Raw genomic sequence first — 24,808 nt, forward strand, 5'->3', positions numbered from 1 at the left:
CCAGTCCAAAATCTCCCATAGGTGTTCAGTTGGGTTGACATCACATCATTTTTATACTCATCCAAACCATTCAGTGATCCCTTGTGCCCTGTGAATTGGGGCATTGCCATCCTAGAGGAGACTACTCCCATCAGGATAGAAATGTTTCATCATAGGATAAAGTTGATCACTCAGAACAACTTTGTATTGATTTGCAGTGAAACTTCCCTCTAAAGGGACAAGTAGACCCAAATCATGCCAGCAAAATGCCCCCCACAGCAACAGAGCCACCAGATCCCCTCACTGTAGGGGTCAATTCAGTCATTCAGACCTATACCAGTTTTTCCTTTTATTTGTCAGCTGTCTGTATATATGTATATATATATGTGTATATATATATGTATATATATATGTGTATATATATATGTATATATATATGTGTATATATATATATATATATGCTGTAAGGTCAGACTGTCATGGTGTACTCATCTTGCTTTGGGCCAGAGTAACACATGTAAGATCTGGGCACAATAATGTATTCAATCACTATCTTTGCAACAGCACATTGATGAGGCCTGTGTTGATTCAACTCACTTACTAGTTTAGATTTATGGTTGGTTGTATTTTACTGCATTATACTGTGAGGTGTTCCTGTCAAAACACAATGTGTTACAATAGAATGTAACGCGACACAATAAAGAAAACAATGACAGTATATGGTGTACAGCAATTAGTGTAAGTTGAAAAAGACCCCATTCTTAAGAATGACTGTACTGGATTACATTATATCATAACAAGTGTTATTGTGCCCACCTCTGTATATTCAACATACAGTACCATGCCCAAAAATGTCAGTGCTGGAACAAGGTTAAAAAGCTTTGGCGGGATAACAGGGGGTCACTGGAACATCTACATTAAAGTCACAACCTAATATTTAGAACATAATATCAGGACAGGGTTTTGAGTTCATAGACTAGTATGAAAAGTACAGTCACTGAAATAATTACACTGTCCTAAAGGACTTGGGAGAGTATTTGCAATGTAAGGCATTCAATGTTTTGACATGCTTTTTTGTGTTTACATCAAAAAAAAAAAAAAAAAAAAAAAAAAAACTACAAGAGGGAAAATGACCGTCAGTGTTAAATGGACATATGGCATTGTCTTCATTGTTTGTTTTGCTGAATGCTGACTCTGAAGGGCCTTATGACTTGACAAGGACCCCCTAAAAAAATTGGGGATGGGAGTACTACTAGGGCTTTATAGGACACGAGTTGTTGAGAAAAGAAGGCCGCGGTTCTAGATTGGATTTGAGGGAGCCTTTGAAATGGTACTTGTCAGACCTTTATGACACATTATGCTTTGAAATACCAACTTCAAACGAAGGAAACCCCCAAAGTGAGAATCAGCTAGAATTATCCGTTTCTTCTCAGCCACTGTTGCCAAAGTCCAAGAGACCCTCTCTCACCAGAGGGTAAATTCATCACCTGAAAGTCCTCTATTACAGATTTCTCAGTTGGATAAGAGGGAAAAAACAAACAAAAAACAGAATACTAATAAGATTGTTGGTTTATTAAGTAAATGTACGTATGTATATTTGATACACTATAACCATAAAAAAAATTCTGCATTTTAACGAATCTGAATTTCAATATAGAGCCAGAAGCAGCTGTTCAAGTACTTTTGAATCTCCAAAGAAATTTTGCCCACTGTTTTTTAACTTTTAGTGTATCCATTTATGTGGTTTGATAAGGTTTTAAATGTGTTTCAAAAAAGTTTGAAAAAGGCAGGATTTGATCACATTTTCCTATTTGATATTTGACAGGGTTTTTCCAATTCAAAATTTTATTTAACATCTCATTTGAATGAGCATGAATGGTCTTGCTCTTGCTAGCTAAAGTGATCACATCTGAGAAGGTTAATAGATTTATTCTCTTTTTTTTAAAACAATGAGTATAAAAATTCTCTGCCATTTTTCATTCACTTTCTCTTTAAGATATTTTCCTAGCCTCTCCCAGAGTCCCTATAGGACAATATACTGTAGTCTTGTCATAGTGTTACCAAGACCAGATGAGTAGCTATACAAACGGAAGCAAAACACTCTTCAAGTGTCCTGAAAAGTGGCCCTTACAAGTATTTCTCAATAATTGGTAATCTCTTCCTCCCTGATGTTACTGTGCCTCCATGACAGCTTGATGACTTCTCCTTTTTCTGCCATTTTCTAGCATGCAGCTGTCCTGTTAATTCCCATTGGTATCATAGCTAAATATCAAATTCACACTTTCAGTGTGTTTTCATCCATTTAAGTAACCAGGTTATTTAGAGAAACCAGGTAATATCAGCAATTGGGGAACAAGTTTACCTGCGCTCTTTACTGTGCACTAAAGCATGGCTTACTGATTTTAAGTGTATTAGTGATAGAATACGCTACTTTCTGACTTTTGTGTGTGTGTGTGTGTGTGTGTGTGTGTGTGTGTGCGCGTGTGTTTGTGTAGGAGCTAACTGACAGAGTGACAGAGTGAAGCTTTTCCTTCACAGCACAAATATGTCTGAATTTAACAGACCAACTTATTTAGACTTATACAGGCCACTTTGAGTTAGTCGATCTTTGGATGGAATTATTTTAAATATGAAAATGCATCACTCCATGTAATTACCTCTCCTTTCATTCAGCCACTCCACTTACTTTCCCTGTCTGCAGTCTTTTGTCACATGCATGCATACATGTAAAAAGCCAATTAGCAAACTGGTAACATGTATACATAGCCAAGATACATAGCTGATTGCATGACAGTTAAGAAATCAGCTTACTGGAGAAAGCTGACTGTAATCTGGTTACTTCAGTGCATGTTAACAGACTGATTACCACATGCCCAGACTAAAACCCCAAATCCCACCACACAAGAATACCAAGAGGAAAATGGGAAAAAAGAGGGGGATTGTTTCTGCTTGTCATAGAATTCTTTGATTCAGTTCTTGAAAGGGATTTTTCCACCAATCCTGTTGCTATCTCCCCTAATAACGATGGCTTGGCTGGGACTCTAGGAGGAGAAGTCAGTGTCAGGAGGCTTCGAAGGGGTTTCCTCTGAAGGTGTCTCACTGGAGATCCCAGTATCTCCATTCTCTGGTCCATTGCTCAGTGACATCTTCTCCAGAGCTGCAGGTTGGACACAGATTCAGATGTATAATAAATTATATGTTGTTGTACATCAACCAGAAAGCATCCCTCACAGCAGAGTTATTGACTCCTGCTAATGAATGTTGGTATTTGGGCACTACACTCTGTGTCACTATTGCCAAATGTCAGCTAAGGTGAGCTGTGATTTAAAAAAAAAACAACACAAACAGTTCTCTGTTGTACCAGTATTTCATTGCTGGAAATTGAGTTTTTAAAAGGATATAACCAATTCCTAATACAAAAAAGTTAATAAGAGATTGTTAGAAAAGCAGCAAAATAACTTAAAAACATCCATCAATACCTCTCAGTCTAATCATGGATCATTATTCAACTCTGGGGTATCCAACTATAGGCTCTTTACATCCCAAACACATGTATTAAAACTATAGAGGAAGAATATTGAGAAGTCTGTTTAGCATGTGTTAGCACTATGATAACCTGGGATTAATAATAAAAACATATGTGCTCATCCCATTTGTTTAAAATTTTTTTTGTAAAGAAGCTAGCTCAATTCGAGAGATATTTGTAGTGGTGTAAATGGTTATATGTCTCGTTTTCAACCCGGGACTTAATTTCTCTAGTTTCTGCCATTGTGACAATGGTGTCCTCTGTAAAAAAAAAAAAGTTACTCATAACTCCAACTGTCAGATAAATGTAATGGAGTAAATATATTATTTCTCTCTAAAATGTTGTAGAAGTATAAAGCAGAATTACATGGTTCAAGTGGCCCTCTTTCAAAAATGAATAACTACCATTGGTAGTTATTCAGACAGACAGTGACCTGTCTGAAAGCAGCAATGGCACCAATGTCCAGGATACACTAACTCTATAACATAAAGTGTGCTTGTGCTTATACACAATTACTACAATTAACACCATACAAGTTAAAGTTCTGCTTCATGGTCTGTCAGACTTTTAAAAGGACAGCTTTTTACATTTTCAGAGTGAGTGAAGGAATAAGGAGAGAAGAGATGAAAGTGAGGAAGAATCACAGGATGTAATATTAATGGTGTTGAAAGAAAAACAAGGAGAAAGTGAAGAACTGATTCAAGAGGGAAGAAGGTGCAATTGATTCAAGATTTAAAGAAAGAGTTAAGGAGGAAAGAGAAACACATAGAGGCAGCCCAGATGCCAGGTGATGGAGAGACATGAACAAATTCAAAGCAGGAGGCAGAAACAACTGGTAAGGTCTGACTTACACCTCTAGATAAATGAATGTTCTGGTAAATATTTTTAAAAGCACAGTCTGTTATCCAAATGTAAACATGAACCACTAAAACCACACGAACAAGGGTGTCTACTCAAAATAGGGCTTGAGGAGATTCACATGACAGACCCTGGTCTTCTGTCTATGCTCTGGAGTGCTGACAATGTAACAAATCCCTCCTTGGGCTCCAACAATTTCTCTTTTGCCGTCTTAGGAGGAATTTAGTGGGTGAATTAACTGGGTTCAGCCCATTTGAACTTGTGTATGGGCATGAACTGAGAGGGCGGCAATAACAATGGCATGGCTACATCCCAGTCTCCTGGACAATTCACAGTGTAGGCTTTTATCATGGTCTTGAGAGTCTGATGGTAGCATTCAGTGGCACGTTGAGACTGAGGTTAGTAGGCAGAAGGTATAATCTGCTTGATCGCTAGTTCATGCACAACTTCCTGGAAAAATCTTGAGGTAAAATTCTTTCCACAGTCATGCTGAACCTCAACTGGATGGCCTTGGTATTTCTTAAGGTTACAACTTCAGGGAATCTAGTGGCTACATCCATGATAGTCCCTAGATATTTGTTACGTTTTTCGGTTTTGGCCATGGTCCCCACACAGTCAGTCAGGACAAAGGAAAACAATTCCTGCATTATTGGTGGAGAACACAAAGGTGCTACTGGAATCACCTCATTGGGTTTACCAACCGACAGGCTTGACAACTTTGGCAGAATGGAAGCACAGCATAGTGCAATTCTGGCCAGCAGAAATTATCTGAAATTATCATTATCTTCTCCTGAGTTTTTTCATATCCCAAGGTGACCAGCCATAGCAGTTTCATGAGCCAAGCGCAACGCTTCCAGCCTAATATTTTAGGGTAACACAGTCTGAGCTACTGTGGTCCAGTGCTTATTGGCAGGATGGCCCAGTGAGATCCACTTCTCATCAAGACTCCCTCCTGAAAAAAGAACCTTTTTGCCACACCCTCGACCTTGCTCTGACATATGGCATCAAAATTGAACATTTAATAGTTTTTCCACAAAATCCTATTTTATCAGACCATTACTTAACGACTTTTGAATTCCTGTTACTAGACTACTTGCCATTAAACAAAAATGTCTTCACTAGATGTCTATCTGATAGTGCTGTGTGAATTTAATGCCATGTATAAATACAAGAGGACTCTTATGCAAATTTTAGTCCCTCCCAAATTGATCATTTTGTTGATAGTGCCGCACCTCACTAGATACTGTTCACTGCAAATGACACTCAACTCCATCACCCCTTTAAAAAAGAAAATAATAAAACAAAAGTGGTTAGCTCCATGGTATAACTCAAAAACCTGCAAATTAAAGCAAACATTGCTAAAATTTCAAAGAATATGGCATTCCACCTGGGAACGTTGCCTGGGAGTTATGCCCAAAGGGTCTACTGCAATTACTCTAGGCTGAGTTGCAAGCAGAGCAACTGATTTTCCTTCTTTTCTTTTCAGAGCAAAGCAAATGGACAGTAATAATGCTAATGCTAACGCTAATTTCTGCTGTTGAAAAACAGGCCTAAAACCATTAAAACAAAATGTACTCACTGGAAAAACTGAACATCTGACTCCTTAGAGGGTCTCAGATTAAACAACCAAATGCTGAACAAGACTTTTTTAGGTGACCAAAATGTTATAATTAATTTTCATGAACTGAAAACACACTGAAATAGCGATGGCTAACACATCTATAATACAGCTATGCCTATACTCTGTCAAAATGAACATAATGATGCATTAAAGAAGACCTGAAACTAGCAATTAAGACCATAAACTCATTAGGAAAGTGTTTACTGAGGTAATAAATGAAGTGAGAAGTAGGGTCACTTTCTCATAGACTTCCATACAATCAGACTTCTTTTTGCAGCCAGTGGAGTCGCCCCCTGCTGGCCATTAGAAAGAATGCAGGTTTAAAGCACTTCCACATTGGCTTCACTTTTCAGACCGGGAGCTACCTGCTTGGTTCCACCAAAATCAGCTGACACAAGTCTTGGAATGTAAAGACCTAACATGCTGCTAGCCACCTGTCAAAAGCTGCTCCCTGCTGCTATGCAACATCAAGGTAGGTCTCCCCTTGCTTCTGATGGAGTGACCTAAACTTGTGCTTTACCTTCAAGCACACTCTGAATAAGCAGTGTCCACTTATTCTCTGGCCGATCCAAATGTTGCATCATTTTTTCAAATGCCTCAAAAAATTACCCAATTTCGTCCTGGTTAAACTTAGGCAGCAATTTCAAACAACTGTTAACATCAAATCAAGCCTCATGTTTCCACTGGTGATTTTGTGCAGTGTGTTTTAGTTTGTCGCTCTCCAATGCAGTCTTTGCAAATTCAACCTGAAGCTTCTGCTTCTTTATTTTAACTTGCCATGCACTGTCCCTTTCCTGCTATTCCAGCAGAGGATCTGGCAACCATAAAATTTCTACAAGGACATCAATAATCTCTCCTTTTTACCTCCACTTCAAAGACCTGAGCCACTGAAAGCAATGCAGGATATTCCTAAGCAGAACACTGTCTAGCTTAATGAGTGGGGGCTTCCATAACACCCAATAAAATATCCAACAACACCATTATACCAACAGAACCAAGGATGGAACTGTGCTAAAATGTGTGGCTAAACACATAATTGTATAACCACTCCCCTTCTTACCCTGGGACGCTCCCCCCCCCCCCCCCCCCAACAATCAGAATCTCTCCCCCCGCGTTCTGATTGCCTCTCCTCTTCCCCTTTTTTTCAAACCACGAGACTATTGTCAAAGAAACCTGCATGCTTTTAAAATGCTATAACACCATTACTTGTATGTGTGTTAAAATCAAGTAATTAATATCTCAATAACCATTAGAGATAAACATGTGCTGTTTGGTTGTAAACCCCTGAGCATAAGAACATCAGATTTTTAGTTATGGTCGTTATTTAGTAACAAGGTACAGTTGTATAACAGATGGCTTTAAACACACAATATGTAATTTCTGCCAATAGGGTTTCTCAATCAAAACAATAACAAAAGATGGAAATTGATGACGCTGTGATGAAGCATGGGATCATGGGATTTGTTGTCTTCATTGTTAAACAACCGGCTTCTCCGAGTTAGGATAACTTCAGTGTTCATCGTTCAGGGTGTTTTTACCGGGAGCCAAATTAGCCACAGAGGTCTTGTCCTCACCAGAACAAACAGACCTGGTGATTAAAACTGGTAAAAACACTGTATAAAGCAGTTTCACATAAAAAATAAGTGTTTCTCTGATGGTATTCTGTGGGCACAGGACATCCAGGAGGGGTTGCTAGGCGAGCTGCTACTAAAATTTGCTCAGCTTGTTTCTCTGATAACAAGATCCAGATGTCTGATGACTAAAATCCTCCATCCGGTTAAAAGATATAGTTAAAAAATACCAAGATCTAAAAAGTTTATCATAAAAATGTGGCTTAAATTATTTATGCTGACGTATTATCTTATATGCAAATACTCTGTGGTAGACGCCATTTTGGCAAGTAGCCAAAACACCAACGTATTATCTTGTAAACGTATACTCTTTTGGAGACACCATTGTGGCAAACAGCCACAATGCCGACATACTATCTTGTATGCCTATACTCTTTGGCGGATGCCAGTGTGGCAGACAAACCACAACACCGACTCATGCATCTTGTGCACGTATATTCTTTGATAGAGGGGGTATGAATCCATTGACAAGCGACCAAATGAAAAAGACAGTTAAAATGGATTAAACTGATTAAAATTACAGATTTCTCTGGGTTTGAAAATTAAAGGAAACATTTGGGATAATCAACAAAATGTATAACACAGGTCTAGTTGTTTTTCAGACGCTTTAATGTGGAATAGTTACATATTATAGCTTTAAAATTAATACAAATGATCTGACCTCCAGTGGAGGCATGCCCTATGAGGGGCTCAAACACTGACACCACCCCAGGGGTGGTGTCAGTGTTAACAGTGCAAAGTGTCCCATTCTTTCTCTGCGTTAAAACTAACTTTAACTGACGAATCTTCACCTCCACTTCCTGCAGTGACAACACCGTTTACATCACTCCTGATGTCACTACACTGCTCAGCAGCCACCAGCCCACGGACACACAAGTAGCACACTTCTTCTCTGCTAAGTGGGTGAATTCAGAAATCCTAAGTTGCGTCTCTATCAGAATTTGATTCCAAATTTGCCATCCCGGTTTACCAGCTGCTTCAGGTGACGGTCACTAGTCCTCTTGTGTTTATTCATCTGCTGCACACTTTCCCTGACAAACTCCAGTTCTGCATTCATTTATTTCTTCACTGTGGGGTTACTATGTTAGGTCAGTCTGTTAGTAATTAATGTTTTGTGTATAAAGTCATTGTCTTTGTTTTCTGTAACTTACTTTAAGTTACTTTACATATCCGATTCCTTTCCCTCTGTCTACCTGAGTGCAAGTTAATTCCTTCCCAAAGCTGATTTGTGCATTAAAGATTTCCTTGGCTGATCACCAAGAGAAATGATTAATTAGAGGTGTTATACTGACTCTGAGGTTATATCACTGGATGAATAATTCAAGTGGTTCTGTGTAATAATTCTGATTAACACTATACTTTCCCAAATTCAGCTTAAGTTTCCCTTAAGCAACTAGTCTTTCTTAAGTTTGCACAAGTCACTACACTCAAAGTCAGTTTGACAAAATTTGTTCACTTGAAAAGTAGCTATCTTTACGAACTTAATACTAACACAGAAGCCAACACAAGTGACAAGTTACTGAACAAAACTAGCATATACGCTACTCGAAGTCATCCACGAGTTGCAGGCAACACCAAAACAGCCCCCACAAAATTCGATACTTGAACAAAACAAAACAATTTCACCCCGTTGTCCAGCTAATAAGACACACCTCCATGAAATGCACACAACCAATATGTGAATGTTAGCTAGCACACCTAGCCTATTCTCACTCAACACAATAATGTGACAACCAGTATACACCACTATATGACATCAGCAACTAACTAAATACTTGCAGTGCTGATATATGTCAGCCTAACTGCAGATAAGTTCTCTACATACAGACATCCGTTTTAGCAACACTCAACACAGCATAGCTAGTCCATACTCCATACGCCTGTCTACTCTAACAGCCTCACAGTGTATGATTCTTTGGCAAGCTGAATGCAACTCCAAGTATCACTGTCTGCAGAAGGAATGCCTGTATGTCACTAGCTACTGTCTGTATGTCACAGCTACTCTAACAAGGAGCAAAAATCTCCAAGCTAGAGCAGTTAACCAAAATTAGCATAATGAACAGATTCAAGACAAGCCCTCAAAAATGTTTAAGAGAATGACTGGCAGCTTGGCTCCTGACACTCATCTAGGCTATGCTCATTCTCTAACTAAGTGTGTGTGTGAGTGTCAGAAGAGTAATGTTAGTAATTACAGTGAAGGAAATAAAGGCTGTCTGGCAAGAGTGCTGCCCATGAGTGACCAGCCCAAACGCAATTAGCAGAAGAAGTTCTTGCTCAAGTTTTTTTTTTTTTTTTGGTGGTGGGTCCACCAAAACGGAAAGGAAGCTGGGGGTAGTCAGCTTAACAGTTCTCAAGGAAACAGATGTTTTGCAGGACTGATTCTCGGATGTTAGCTCTTTCTCTGTCTCACAGTAGTTCAGTGCCAAAATCACTTCCTGGACACTACTACCCAGAGCCTTATTACACCTGGACCACTGGATTAATTGATAAGTCCCACCCACTACCAGCCAGCCAGAGGGAAGAAGGATTGATAATGTGACTAATCATATGAGCCTACTACTCAACCCAACACATGGTAAAGACAGGCAGTGATGCTGTTGAGCTTTGATTTTGTCCGCAGGCATCAATGACAACGAAAACTCTTAAAACAGAGTTTATAAAATACCATTATGTATATACAGTGTGCACTTCTATGCAGGCCTTTGCCTGTGTGACAATTAAGTTCAACTTAAAATGTATTGTAATATACTGGCACATGCATTGCCTTTTATTGTTTGGCATTCTTTGCCTTTTCCTGAATGCCTGAATGACTGAATCAAGTGAAACTCAGTGACTTGTTTTATCCTTTTGCTGAGGGAGGAAGTACAAAAGTCTACTGAAATTCAAATTGATACCGCCAATGCTCCAGCAATTTTAAGATGAACCCCTATTTCAGCCCCCATTATTCAGGTGACATGATGATTTCATCAATACTGACCTAATACGTCCATATAATTACATAAAATAATTATATATTGTTATATTATATATTATATATAATATTCTGCTGCATACAACTACAACAGAATCAATACCACAGTGAAAGGTATTAAACCAGTTCCCTACCAGAATATTCTTAGTCTACAAATCATTTAAAATACAACTGGCAACAACATTACCAATACCAATGCTATCACAATATTCCCTTCTTTACCTAAAGAAAACCAGTAGTAAATCCACTTGGCTGCATATAGCAGTACATCTCTACTATATATCCTCCAAATTGCAGTTCCAATATTTGCTGGAGAAGTTGAAGGTATAGTAAGTGACTCTATCTTTTTGAATACATCCAAAGTGGGAAATGTTCTTATCAGTACAATTGCCATATTAAATTTGCAAGCAAGCCTTAAACTAGGGAAATAAGGGCAACAACAATGAAGAAAAGCAATAAGAAATAGAAAAACAACTACACATCCAATGAGCAGGAGGAGAGTGAACAATACAGTTTCTTAGTTAATGAGAAATTCCAGTATTCTTCAACCTGAGTTATCTTTTCTTAGGACAGTGTACAGTTTTTAACATAAATGATGCACTGCACCAGAGTTAGCTCAAAGCTAATTTACTTCTGCAGTCCCCCACAATCAAAACATTCAACAGCACAACAACAAACAGTACAAAGTAAGAAACAAATTAAAAGCAAGACTACCTGCGCTAATGAGAAGACCATAGATGAAATTTAGATTCAGTGGTTACAGAGCTGAGTGGTTTTTAGTACATTTTTTAAATTGGTTTTGAATGTATTGATGGAATTGCAGCTCTTCATATCATCAGGTAGGGCATTCCACTGAGTTGTGGCTTTCACAGAGAAAGCTGACTGCCCAAATGCAGTGCAATGAAATGGCATGGTACAAACTGTCTGTCTGTCTTGTCCTTCACCTTTTAATAATAAAAAATATCAATGATACATTGAAAAAACACAATATTTCTGACTGCAAAAGGAGATGATTAAATGTGATTTTGCTTGGACAATTTTTCAATACAATAGTCCAGTGCCTCAGAGAACTTACTAATAATACTGTAACTGCGGAAGATATCCACTTTATTTGACTAACTCAGACGGCTAAAGCTTTATATTATCTTCTATTATCTAAAAACTTTTTTTGGTTTGTCCATCACTCACATTGTAAGTACATTTGGAGGATCTCCTGATGATCAGAATGAACAGAATGAATGATGAAAGCTCAATATTCTTATGGGCACCCGACTATTATTTTAAGACAGACTTGAAAAATGGTGTTTAAGCTTTTCATTTTTATCTATTAAATTTAAAGCATTCTGAAAGGCCTTTTATGGATGTGTGAGCATCCTGTTTGTGGTAAAAACAGGTTTTGAAAACTTACCCTGCAGCGATGCTGAGCTGTCACCAGGTGGCGCTGTACTACCATCCTCCAGTTCATCCAAGTAGAGTCGGTAGCGATGGCCACTGTCATCTTCATACTCCACATTCTCATCATCGCTGTCCACCTCTGGAGCCACATACACCACCTCAAACTCTATCTGCCCTCCCTGATACCCAGAATGAACACTTTGAGAGAAACAGAAAAACAGTGTGGTGTGGTGTGCGTATATGTGTGCACACCTGTGTTACCTGCTGAGACAGAATGGTGACAGCCTCCTTGTGTTTGGCATCACGCAAATTGATGCTATTGACGGCAAGAATGGCATCTCCGACATGCAAACCTCCACATCTATCTGCAGGCTGACCAGGATGGATCTCTGAAATTAGAATGGGAACACCGTGCTCCTTCCCACCCTGACAAGACAACAGACATACAAAGGTTAACTCAGCTCATTTGGCCAAGTACTCTTCCTTTTAGGTTATTTTATGGTAATGTCAAAAAATATCTAAGTGTGAGATGTGCTGACCAGCCAATAGAAGTGCCTCACCCTAACTATGTTTACTAATCACTCACAGCAAATTTGACTTCAAGTGTTGAACATCCCAAATGGGCATGCACCCCAAATGGGCATACATGTAGGTTTGTTTATAAATGGCTGCAATTATATAATGCTTTCAATATAGCGTTTCTGCTGGCCATTCACGCATTCACATTCACACACTGTTGGCAGCAAGCTACCATGCAAGGTTCTGGCACAACCATCAGAAGCAATTTGGGGTTCAGTATCTTGCACAAGGACACTTTAATTGCAGACATGAGAAGCTAGGGAATTGAACCACCAACCTTCTGATTAGTGGGCCAGCTCTACCTCCTGAGCCACAGCTGCCTTGTATGTTGTTTGTTTTTGCATACATGATCAATTGACAGGCAACATGATCAGACATTATTTTAATCTTACAGTTCATCTCAACAGTTCTACTTAGTTTCCAAAAGTGCCTTTAGACAATGATCAGTTGTCGTTGCATCTGCTGCCTGGTAACACTGAGGTTCCGTATTTTGCTTTGAAGGCAGCAGGGAGAAGCTCCCCCACTTCCGGCTACCTCCAATTCTACTAAAACCCATCATCAACTCAGATAGCAGTGGCAAATGCTGTGCATGTTAACAAGATCGTCAGTGATTCCTCCCTCTCCCAATGGCTGCCATCATGTGTACATTGAAAACAGTGATGGCAGGAGGAGCTGGCTGTCTGAAAGCACCTTTAATGCTTCACGATATGGAAATCACAAGCTTGAGGCACTTTCCTTGCAGTGTAAGGGTCAATTTTCTTAATTCCCAGATCCTTTGTTAGCTACTTAGAGGATTTTCTACAGCTTTTTAAACACATCTTGATAAGTTCAGAAAAGCCAGGACTATGCACGAAAACTTGCACAAACATGATCTGTATGGAATAGTTAATTAGGACATGTTCCCTATGATCTATTGACAAAAGACTTCAATGTGCACTTTTTGCCAACAATCACAGCAGATAGAAGGCTCCTCTCCCAAAGCTACTAAGCTACTGAAGAATACTGCAGCTGAAAAGACATTACAATATTACAACAAGACATGCCTCAATCAACAACTCACAACAAGAACAAGAACTCTTAGAAACACGAGAAATAAGGTATGATCTAAGGTACTGTCTTTACAGTGCCTAAAATTGACTGATTCTGGAAAATGTTGAAACATGGTCTGCTTCTTGCAACTGTGAATTCTTGTATGTCTGAACTCTTGGACATGAAACATTTACTGTTCTATTGTTGAATTTAGCAAATGTCATTGTTGTGCATTAGAGTTAGCAGAAACATTTTGTGTTCAAGTTTATTCCCTGCTGCTTGCACATTGTTAATGTTTAATTTGAAGTAAGGAGGTTTGCATCCATAGATCTTAGGTGCAACATCAAGAGGCTGTCAGGAATGAAAAAACAAACAAACAAAAAAAAAACGATTGTGACTTCTTACTGTGATGGAGATTCCCAAGCCCTCGTGGTCATCTTTGACTAGCACCACCTTTCTGATAGGGCCTACTCCCTGGGTTTTCTTTAACATGTCTGAGTCCTATAATCACATAAACAAATACAACTTTGAAAGCACAATTAAAGGAAATAATATATCAATATCAATATATAATAATATATCAACAGTTTCAACTGCTTTGTATTTTTACACTCACATGCCCTACAGGAGAGGGAAGAGGTTTCTTAGGATCATTGCGACCCCTACATGCTCGGATGACAGTCTTATGGCGGTGAAGGTGAATCTCTGCCTCCAGTTGGTTCCACAGCTTGTCATGTGCTGGCCCTTTCATGTCACGACCCAGTAATTGGATCTGCTGCACCCTGAAAGACAAACCGAAACATACTGCTGTCAAAGCAAATTTCAGACAGTCTATCCATTTTCTTGTAGAACAAGAACTCTGCCCCCTCCACCTACCAGGGATGGAATAGAATAGAATAGAATAGAATAGAATAGAAAATACTTTATTGTCTACCTTTTGCATGCAAAAGGCAGAAATTTGTCTTTGGCTTGCATGTGCAAAAATCCGCTATTAAAAAGAGTGCATTAAAACACCTATCACATTCAGACAAGACACATTTAACACATTTACATAAAAACACAACAGAAGCTACATTAAAGGGAGCACCAGATACTTGATGGTGAGGACTGAATCAGTGCACAGTTCCAAGCCATGGGTCGCTGACAGTGTTGCACCCTGGAGTTGAGATGGTTGAGATTTACTGTATTCCCACTCATTCAACGAGATGTACTGTGTTCTATGGCTGTACACAAATCAGAATTTTCCAAGTTTAATTTGATGGGCTACTTTGGGCCATCATTCAAATACTGGGGTGGGGAAGATACAGTAAAAATACTAAAAATTAGTGACACATTTTCATCAATATGCCTTACATGCAATAAGGAGAAATATTGTATTACTCATGGCCTCCATGTATTACACAACAGACCAGTGCGGGCACCCTAGACTCAAATAGCTTACATATTAGGCATGTCTGTGTGTTGGAGGATGAAGGGAGAGAGATAATGCCTCAACCAAGTAGACTTCATCTTACGATATGTGGCCCTGTGTTGTTTACTGCCCTTCCAGTGCGTATAATGTTGTAAAGAGGCTAATTAACACTCAGATGGACTAAGATTCTAATAAACTGTATGAAATTGAAGTTCAGTATCAGAGAGTTTGAGTAGTGTGTTGAATTTTGTTCTAAAAGTGAGTATACATGCACTTGTACACGAGTAAATGATTCCCGGTTATTGTTCAATGTATTGTTAATAATGTAATGTATTGTAACATTCTAACCTCATATCGTTTTGGCAAACCCACACCTTTAATCTAGAAATGTTATGAGATCTAGTTCATTACCTGCCAGCCAGTTCCTTGTCCAAATATTTTGCAGCCAGTCTGGCTCCATACACTTCAGCCTGAAGTACTGCCATGTGCCTGCGAAGGGCCTCATTTTCCTTCTTATATAGTCTCACTTCTGCCTCCAGCCTTGCCTCTGCTAATTTTTCTTTCTTGCTGGCCTCGAGCTCCTGTTCCTAGAACAAGCACATCACATGTGAACACCACACACAACAAGCACCATAAACACGGTAAGTGGATGAGTAAAAATCTTGCTAAACTCTGTAAGCACCAGTTAGTGGAGGTGGTTGTCACACCATTTATAATTTAGAAATTTTAATTCATACATTATTAGTTTTAACAGAAAAAGTGGTAATCAAATAAGAGTATTACTCATTCATATTCAGATTATGGTTGAATGTTTTCCTGTGATTTAAATGTATTACTTCCAAGGAGGTAATTCCTTTTGAAAACTACAGCTGAAAAGTTGATCCAGTCCATAATAATTGCATGTCAATGACAGCATTTGGCTTTAACAGTTGTGTAGTATCCTTAATGAGGTTTGGAGAATATGTCTTTGTTTCAGTACATACAATGGTCTTCAGTTCATGAGCACACAGGGCACACAGACATACATAATCCTGGGATTCATGGTAATTTCACAGGGAAAAGGGAGTAGATTCGGTGAGAATTCTGAGTAAATGCCAGGATCTCGGTTTTCGGTATGAAGCTCTAGCTGAGATTCCACTTATGTTTATAATTTTAATTGAAGTTTTATGTATCAAAAATGTGTTGAAGCAGAATTCAATGATTTTTAAAAATTCATTTAAAAAGAGAAATTTTCTTTTAGTTCTGGTTTGGTCTCCACCAACTCCTGAGAAAGATATCTCTTTAGCTGCTAAATTCCCCAATATGGTTACCAGCTGGTAAAATTTTGTCATTCAGGGGACTGCAGAGTTGGTGATCATTCTGTGTGGATTTGTTATAATGACCTGTTTTACAGTACACAGTCATTTGACCTGTTGTTCATATAAATATTAAGTAGTTTTGTTGTGCTGGGACAAAGTCCAGCCCACTGTGAACCTGAACAGGATAAGCAGTTTAGCAAATGAATGGATGTCATTAGAGAGTATTGCTCTGTGGGCTGTAAAGTATGGATTATCAAGAGGAACCAGAAAATTATTCATTTTATTTTTATTTAGGAAGGATGCATCACAATTTTCTTTAGCAGCAAAAAGGCTCAGTCAGCAGAATCAAAGACAGAATCTAAGCATATAAAACCGAAACTAGTCAAACTCCACTTAGATGTACAAGAGAAAAAACATTTAATGCAATATATGGACAAAGAGTAAATCAATGTGAATTACAGGGGACAGTAAGCGGAGGCTTTACAAGTTTTGTCAACAGTATTCCTTAAAGTCCAATATGGTTAATGGTAACGTTAATAGAAAAGTTTCCTGGTTCATCATATTTGTTAAACCTTGATTGCCGTCTAGGGTGGTACTCCAGTATCATTTGGGCTACCACTTACTCTTATCAAGATCCTTGTTTTACAAAAACAGTAAACCTGATTTTCACTTTTGGCTGGCAAGCTGAGCACAAACTGAGCATTCTTTCCCCCTTCACCATGAATATATCAATTACATTTAGCTGTGTATTTCAGCCTAATTCAGCATCTGTAATTTAGTTTTTCTGACATAATTCAGTGGTACACATACTACACCACATAGGAAAATCAGTTGCATCATGATTAAATAGTACTTACAGTCAGAAACAAGGACTCTCAGAAAAACATGGAACATGTAACATTACATTACACTTTCATTATGTCTTCAACATATGTTTTCCATTATCAGTGGACTTCCCCTTAGTATGTTGAATTATGATATGGACCTGTGAACATCTCAGACATCTTGGCACCGTTCCTATCAAGCTACTGAATTTACACATAAGGGCCCCACACTAGATGTTATTCCATGTTTGTCTTTATGACACATGAACATAGTGCCTCAACTAAAGGTTTCTTACATTCCTTAAGATGTATGCAACACAAAGAAAATACCTAATATCAGTAGCGTAGCTCATTTAAGGAATAGGGCAGTGCGGAATGGATGTGCATGGCGAGTGTGTGGTTGAGTGAGTGTGTGTGGCAAAAAAGTGATGGTGAATGCTAGCAGAGCAGAGGAAAAGGTTAGCATGAAGTTGTCAGTCTGGCAGTAAGTGTACAGGATAGACTACAGTGTGTCAGTTAATAAATGCTGCAGCTTCTCAAGACAAAGAAAAGTCTTGTCTGTTGATTCCCTGAATTGCTGGAAGGGTGTTAGCTCCAAAGTTAGTGACAATGGGTTTGCCTAACCTGACCAGGCTCACTTAAGGTGGACTGACCTTAAAGGTGGACCAGCTATTCTCATTTTAGTGTCAATCTCACCCGCCCTAAACAGAGGACGTAGAAATATCTGGCTGCCGAGTCTCTCCTGAGTTTTGTTCAGCGCCCACCAATCCCCCACAAACTTTGCATCCATTTTTGAACCCGTAAATATTTCAATTTGATATTGTAATTGGGCTTGGGCAAGGCATGTCGATGCGACGGGTGCTCGAAAAGTCACAAATTTTTGCACATGCATCAGAAGTGGCAAAAATTTTACAAAAATCCCCCACCTTTAAGTTTGATGTAGATGAACGAAATTTATGTGGGCACACGTATCATGTCAAGCCTTTTGGAGCCATATCCTAAGCCCAACAAGAAGTGAATTTACTTTGCAATTTTTGTCCAGTTTTTGCCATTTGCAGGCTTATTACTTGAATGAACTCCTCCTAAAGAATTAACCAGAGCAACTTCAAATTTGGTCTCTGGTAAATGTATTGCTGCATCACTTTCCTCTGCAATAACAGCACTTCATCTGTGGCGCACTGCAACATGCATGAAGGTGTGAGGGCCAGATCATTGCTGGTTGCAGCTTTAATTAGGGCCCGAGCAACGAATGGTGCGAAGGCTCTATTGTATCTGAAGGAATTATTATTATTATTTTTATTGTTCGCGATGAATTGCATTTTTGAGAATTTAAGGCTGCTCTAAGACTCAATAATCATCAGAAGTGGGGGGATAGTGTGTCTTTTATAGTGATTGGGCTTGGGTGTGCCCAGTGGGCTCAACAGCGCTCCCAAAAATGCAGGGCCATTTTGGAACAAAGTTGCTTTTATGTTCATGGGTTCATTGCTCTCATCATTCTACCCAGAAGACTTTTTTTTTTAATTTGTTGTGCCTTGGTTACAGGTTTGGCTGTCAGCAATAATTAGTGATTATCAAAGATAATTATTAATTATTAAAATCAACAGAAATTATTGACAAGAATTAATAATAAGGGGACACCACCCTGGGGTCAGGGAAAAAGATAGCCAACCAACTGATTCAGTCTCATAAAATTTACTAAGCTATCAATTTGGAACTAGCTAGTTAAGGTTGAAGGATTTTGGAGTTTTTTGCAAAGCAGAGATTGGCAGTATTCATTCTTGTAAAACATTAAACAGACCAGCAGGTATATTCGAAAGCATTTATTAAAAGATAAAAGTAAAAACACACAATATGTAATCCACCTAACTGTACTTAACTAAGGGATAAAAGAGAATAAAACACAGCATCTGTAAGCTAAATGTGTCTATATAGAAGTTTATGTGTGTATATACTGCACCAAGAGAGGACAAAAACAAAATGGCGGAACTCAGACCATGTGCTGACTGAAATAAAGGAAACTACAAAGATGGCAAAATCAAAGATGGCGCTGGAACCACAATTTCTTTTGCTCTGTGAACAAGGGAAAACAAAGGCAAAAGGGAGTGTGTCTTCTTTGTTCTGCCTCTGAGTGTTCGAGCATGAACATGTGTTAGGTTAGAACAAAGAGTTTATAAATGTGTGTCTATGTTAAAGCCAATTTGTGTAGGATATGATGGCAAGTTAGTGAAGAAGATGCATGCAATGCCCAGTAGTCACTGTATGTGAAGCATGCTAACACCAACTTCATGGTGTGGCTATCCAATAAGCTAACTATGAACAGACATCACAACAAAACAGCTCAATGAATAACATTAGCCAAATCAATACATGTACAGTACATTAATTAAATTAAACAGTCCTGTGCTTAAGCCATGTGCTGTTCTATGCTATGCCCAGTACACTACCAAGTCCATGGAGAGAGAGATGCTTTGGTTTGCTGCTTTGTTGAGTCCAGCGAGTCTTTGCTAGGCCGATCATGCAGCCTTTGGAGGAAAACCAGTCGCTCCTTTGTCCTGCTTACAGAGTTGGCAGCTCGGTGCCAACTTGCTTTGTGGCTTCTGTGGCTTGTAGGGTCAGCTGGCAGTGTCATAGCAGCTGCTGCTAAACTTGGCCGGCTCTGCGTTGCTGCCATTCAGAAGAGAGAGTTCTTTGCAGCTACAGGCTGCAGGAGAAGCTAGTAGCTCCTGCAGTTAAGAGCATGAACGTGGGCCCATGCTGCAACGACTCTGCTGCAGGCTGAGCCATGAGGAGAAAAAAGACAGAGAAGAGGGGAACCTCTACTTTTGTTAGCCTGGGTCCATGAGTGGAGTTCACACTTGGGTGCAAACAACAAAGGACTCTGGCGAATTGAGTTTCTTAAGGACTCCCTTTGGATGAGAAACATGCGGTCTGGCCTGTGAGGCTAAACATTTTTTTCACCTAACAGGAAGTCAGCCATTTTGGATTTTGTGCGTCAATTTCCATTTTACAAACACGTTTGAGGCCTTTAGGATGCGCAAAAACTCACGAAACTTTGCACCCATTCTCAAACTAGTGAGTATTTCAATCACATATCACAATTGGGCTTTGGCGTGGCACTTCGGCTCTATAGCGCCCACTAATTACTTTTAGCATTCTTGAGGTACTAGGGGTGCTTGAAAATACACGAAACTTTGCACATGCATCAGGAGTGGGGAAACTTGACAAATGATATGGGTCTTGAGCTTGGACTTGCAAAATGGCTCGATAGCACCTAATACTAAATTTCAAAGTCAAAGCCCCCACATTTAAATTTGATGTAGATGAACGAAATTCGATAGGCACATGTATCATGTCCAGACACACAAAAAAGCTTCTCCTAAGTCCAACAGGAAGTCAGCCATTTTGAATCTACTGTGAATTTTTTTTTTCCCACAAAATGAAGCCACTGACAGGCGTTGTACTTAACAAATTCCTCCCAGAGATTTAACCCAAGCAACTAAACCACTCTAAAGACCTTTGCAATGCTAAATTGCAAAGCTTTTTATTTTTGATGGAACACCCTTGGCATGGCATGCAGGTTTTGCATTTAACAGGAAGTTGTTGTAACTCGACTTAACATACATTGTTATACCTGCCCCAAATTTCTCATGCTTGATAAGAGTCCAGGCCTGTACATATCTACATGTCAATATTGAGTTATAGTCATAACGCCACCTATTGACAACTGGAAGTCAGCCTTATGAGACAAACATCATCCGATTTACATGAAATTTACATGGTTTGGTCTACACATGATATACAGCATCATGAAGTATAATTAGTGGGTGTCCTCAAGTAGCACATAGTGGACATAGGAAGTGATAGTTATCTCCTACACGCAATTTCCAATATTCATGAAAATGTATATCCATGTCAGTTGCCTTCTGGTGAATGTATTGCTGCATTAATATTTCAGTAGTATTGTCTACGGGCAACAGGAAGGTAAGCCTAAATGACACATAGTTCATCAAATCTATACACAATATCCAATATGTCATCTCCAACGCCACATACTGCAGACAGGAAATAATATTTTACCCATTCACACAGTGTCTGATAATCCTGAAAATTCAGAGCCATATCGACCCACCTCCAGGTGTGATACCACGGCTGCTTCTCTCTGACACCCGGACCATTCATTGCTGCTTGCAGCTTTAATGTTGGTATTTATGTATTTACTGGGACCATGTACGGTGTTAAACATAAATATTAACATTTGATGTACTGCACGAGAGTCGGCTTATAGCTCATTTTCATCTGCAGTCCCTTACAATTAAAATATATAACAGCACAACAACAGACAGTACAAAGCAAAAAACACAGGACACATTATACAAAATACAAAGCTACACACAATAGCACATCACATACACCGACAATGTCAACTAGAAACTAATAATGTAAGCTTGTCAAATTAAAAGCAAGATTACTTACGTTCATGAGAAGACCATGAGATGAAATTTAGATTCAGTGGTTACGGAGCTGAGTGGTTTTTAGTAGATTTTTTAATTTGGTTTTGAATATACTGATGGAACTGCAGATTTTAACTGTATTGCTTTTACCATCATTTATTTGTTTATGTTTTTTGCAACTCAGCGAGGTAACACTGTCAAAAGATGGGATTTTGTACTGTAATTTAATGGTAATTGTAGCTCTGTATGATCAGTCATACCTTTTTGTTTTTACTTTGTACTAAAACTGACATGGTATGTGAGCTAAACTATGATGTGTATTTGTGTGAGGGACAGGCCTCATTAAGCAAGTGTGTCCTAGTGTGCTCTGAAAAACCTCTACATGGTTATGGTCTTAATGTGCAATTGAGCACTGTCGCTATTAAGTACCAAAAACATGTCACACAAGTAGACACATAAGTAATTGCAAATACTGCAAGTATAAATTCTGAAATAAACCCATGGACAGCTGAATATTTGGTTGTGTCAGCAATAGGATTGCAACAGTATGAGATTTTCAAGATATAACCATCTCAGAAATTATCATGGTATTTCACAATTATTAGGGCCTGAGCACCTAGCGGTGCGAAGGCTCTACTGGATCTGAAGGAATTAAAGCTGCAAGCAGCGTTGAACGGGCCCTCGCGCCTCTGCGCACGTCGGGCCACGACGCAATCGAAGGGCTTCTGTCACGGGTATGTAGATGTCTTCAGACCCGGGCTGTTTTCAGACAATGCAAGAAAGAGATAAACATCACTTCCTTTGTCCGCTATTATTCCTGCTGCTGAGGCTGCTTCGCTGAAATTTCGTAACTGTGAGTTTTGTGATCCGTTGCACCCCTAGTGTTAACATGTCAGCTTTGTAGACTATATTTTGTATGTCGTGCACATAGATAAGAGTGTGTAAGTCATGTATTTGATACATGCATTAATACTTTCTGATGTGAACCTACACTTTTAGATCTGTGAATGTTTTTAGTGTTCAGTCTTTCTAGTATTCAGCACCGATCTGTTCCTGTATCACATTATAAGCTTTGTGGTATTTTATATATTTCTGTATACTAAGAAAATACATAGGAAATACGTGTAAATCATGTGATATTTTGTCTGTCTTTGATGAGAACATAAATCTGTTGTCACAATAGAACAATACTATAAATTTGAATTTCACTTTTTTGGTAAAATCACACATCTAAACCACTCAATGGCTAAAATGAGCTCTTCTTTGTTTAGAAACAATGTGTATATGCTAAATGTCTATAAAGAAGCAGCCTTTACACCACTCAGGGGTTTTTGTTTTTAAAAGCAAATTGTTTTATTGGCATGTAAAATTCCCCTCCACCCCTCCGATTTCATCAGGTGGTGGACAATGAGGTCGATATAGTTTGATAAGGTTTGTTGTAAGATTCCATGTTGGTTTTCCTCCTGAAAGTACACATTTCAATCAAACTTTGACTAGGTCAAGTGGGTAAAAAGTCTTTACTTTTCTAAAAACAGACTTGATGAAAATTAGGAAATGAATTTGTTTTACAAACAAACTCATTAAGAGTTTTCAATTTACTAAATGAAATTCAAGAATATGGGCCCAAAACTTACATCATTTTGATGACACAGGTGTGAGCAAGGCAGACATGTCTCACCCTGCAGAAAATTCTCATCATCACACCGTTGAGATTTGATGTTTCACCATGACAGAGGAAGTTGCTTTAACTTTATTGTAAATGCTCCAGTCTCCACCAAACATTACATGTTTGATAAGTCTCCTGGCCTGAACAGGTCTACATGACAATATTCTATCAGTGATGCAAATTTCAGTAAAGCAGCCCCAGCAGCAGGAAAAATAGTGGACAAAGGAAGTGATGTTTATCTCCTTCTTGCACTGTCTGAAAACAGCCCAAGTCTGAAGACATCTACATGCCCGTGACTAAACGTGCACGAAAAGTTGTTAAACTTTGCACATACATCAAAAATGGTGAAAAATTTAATATTTTATGGGTGTGCCCCACCTTTTTGCGAGACAGCGCCCCCTAGAAAATTAAGAAAATTGAGCCCCTCGACACGGATTGTCATAGAAGAACAGAACTCGGTATGCATATGTATCACGACCAGACGCAACAAAAAGTCTCTTGGAGACATACCCTGAGTCCAACAGAAAGTCGGCCATTTTGGATCAAATTTGCGATTTTGACGCCGATTTTGCCATTTCCAGGTTACATACTTCAACAAACTCCTCCTAGAGATTTGACCTCAGCAACTTCAAATTTAGTCAGTATCATCTACAGACCTTGGAGATAAAATTATCAGAACAGTGAGTTTTCGACATTGCCAAGGGGACGTGGCCGGGCAGTAAATTTCGATCCTTCGCCATGAAAATTGAAACGGCCATAACTCCGGCATACATGATCCTAAGAGACCCAAACCTTTTGTGCTTGTAAAGAGTACCCCCCTGAACACATCCATGTGTCAATATTGGATCTGAGTCATAGCGCCACCTACTGGCAACAGGAAGTAACATGTTTTACGCTTTGACGCCCTGTGGGTAGCACGGTGATAGGATCCACCTCAAATTTACTCAGAATAGCCTCAAGCAGGTTAGTCAGAAACACATCAAATTTGGTAAGCCAAGGTGTAAGACCTTGATGATGATAACTCCTGAAGCCTTTGAGTTTTCATCAAAAGTCGTTGCCATGGCAACACATTGTTCACCACAAAATACGAAGCTGTTTTTAAGGGCCAAGACATGCTTTAAAACTCACAAAACTTTGCACACACATGGCAGGTCTTACAGTCTATAATATCGTATCGGTGGCGGACATAAGTGTGGCAGAATGGCACTACAGCGCCCTCTACGATATTTCAACAAAGCAGCCCCCGCGCCACATTAAACCTACATGTATAAAAATCGGTACACACATGTATCATGCCAGGGTGCACAAAAAAGTCTCTTGGACCCATAGCTGAAACCCAACAGGAAGTCGGCCATTTTGAATTTAGTTGTCAATTTGTCTTATATTTTAACGAACTCCTCCTACACAATTCATCATAACGACCTCAAAATCAGGGAGTGTCATCTAGACTAGTTTGTGATCAAAAGTTATTAAAAGATTTACTTATTGAAGTGTGTGGCTGTGGCGTGGCGTTGAGTTTTGATGTTTCGCAATTACAGAGGAAATTGCTATAACTTTAGTGTAAATGCT

The 24,808-nt window shown here is 39.0% G+C and overlaps 1 protein-coding gene across 2 annotated transcripts in view; it reads right to left on the bottom strand.

Annotated features, from left to right (window-relative positions):
- Nucleotides 1–1,066: 1,066 nt before the first annotated feature.
- The window catches only part of gopc (golgi-associated PDZ and coiled-coil motif containing), a 37,611-nt gene continuing 13,869 nt past the window's right edge, over nucleotides 1,067–24,808 (bottom strand). For both annotated transcript variants that reach the window (XM_044377061.1, XM_044377059.1), the window contains 6 exons: nucleotides 15,412–15,587; nucleotides 14,206–14,371; nucleotides 13,995–14,090; nucleotides 12,243–12,407; nucleotides 11,995–12,160; nucleotides 1,067–3,136 (listed from right to left, as the gene is read on the bottom strand). In XM_044377061.1, coding sequence (XP_044232996.1) covers nucleotides 3,021–3,136; nucleotides 11,995–12,160; nucleotides 12,243–12,407; nucleotides 13,995–14,090; nucleotides 14,206–14,371; nucleotides 15,412–15,587 — 885 coding nt within the window. In that variant the 3' untranslated portion in view covers nucleotides 1,067–3,020. The remainder of the gene's footprint in view (nucleotides 3,137–11,994; nucleotides 12,161–12,242; nucleotides 12,408–13,994; nucleotides 14,091–14,205; nucleotides 14,372–15,411; nucleotides 15,588–24,808) is intronic.

Source organism: Thunnus albacares, chromosome 16 (genome assembly GCF_914725855.1).
Source record: "Thunnus albacares chromosome 16, fThuAlb1.1, whole genome shotgun sequence".
Taxonomy (NCBI): Eukaryota; Metazoa; Chordata; class Actinopteri; order Scombriformes; family Scombridae; genus Thunnus; species Thunnus albacares.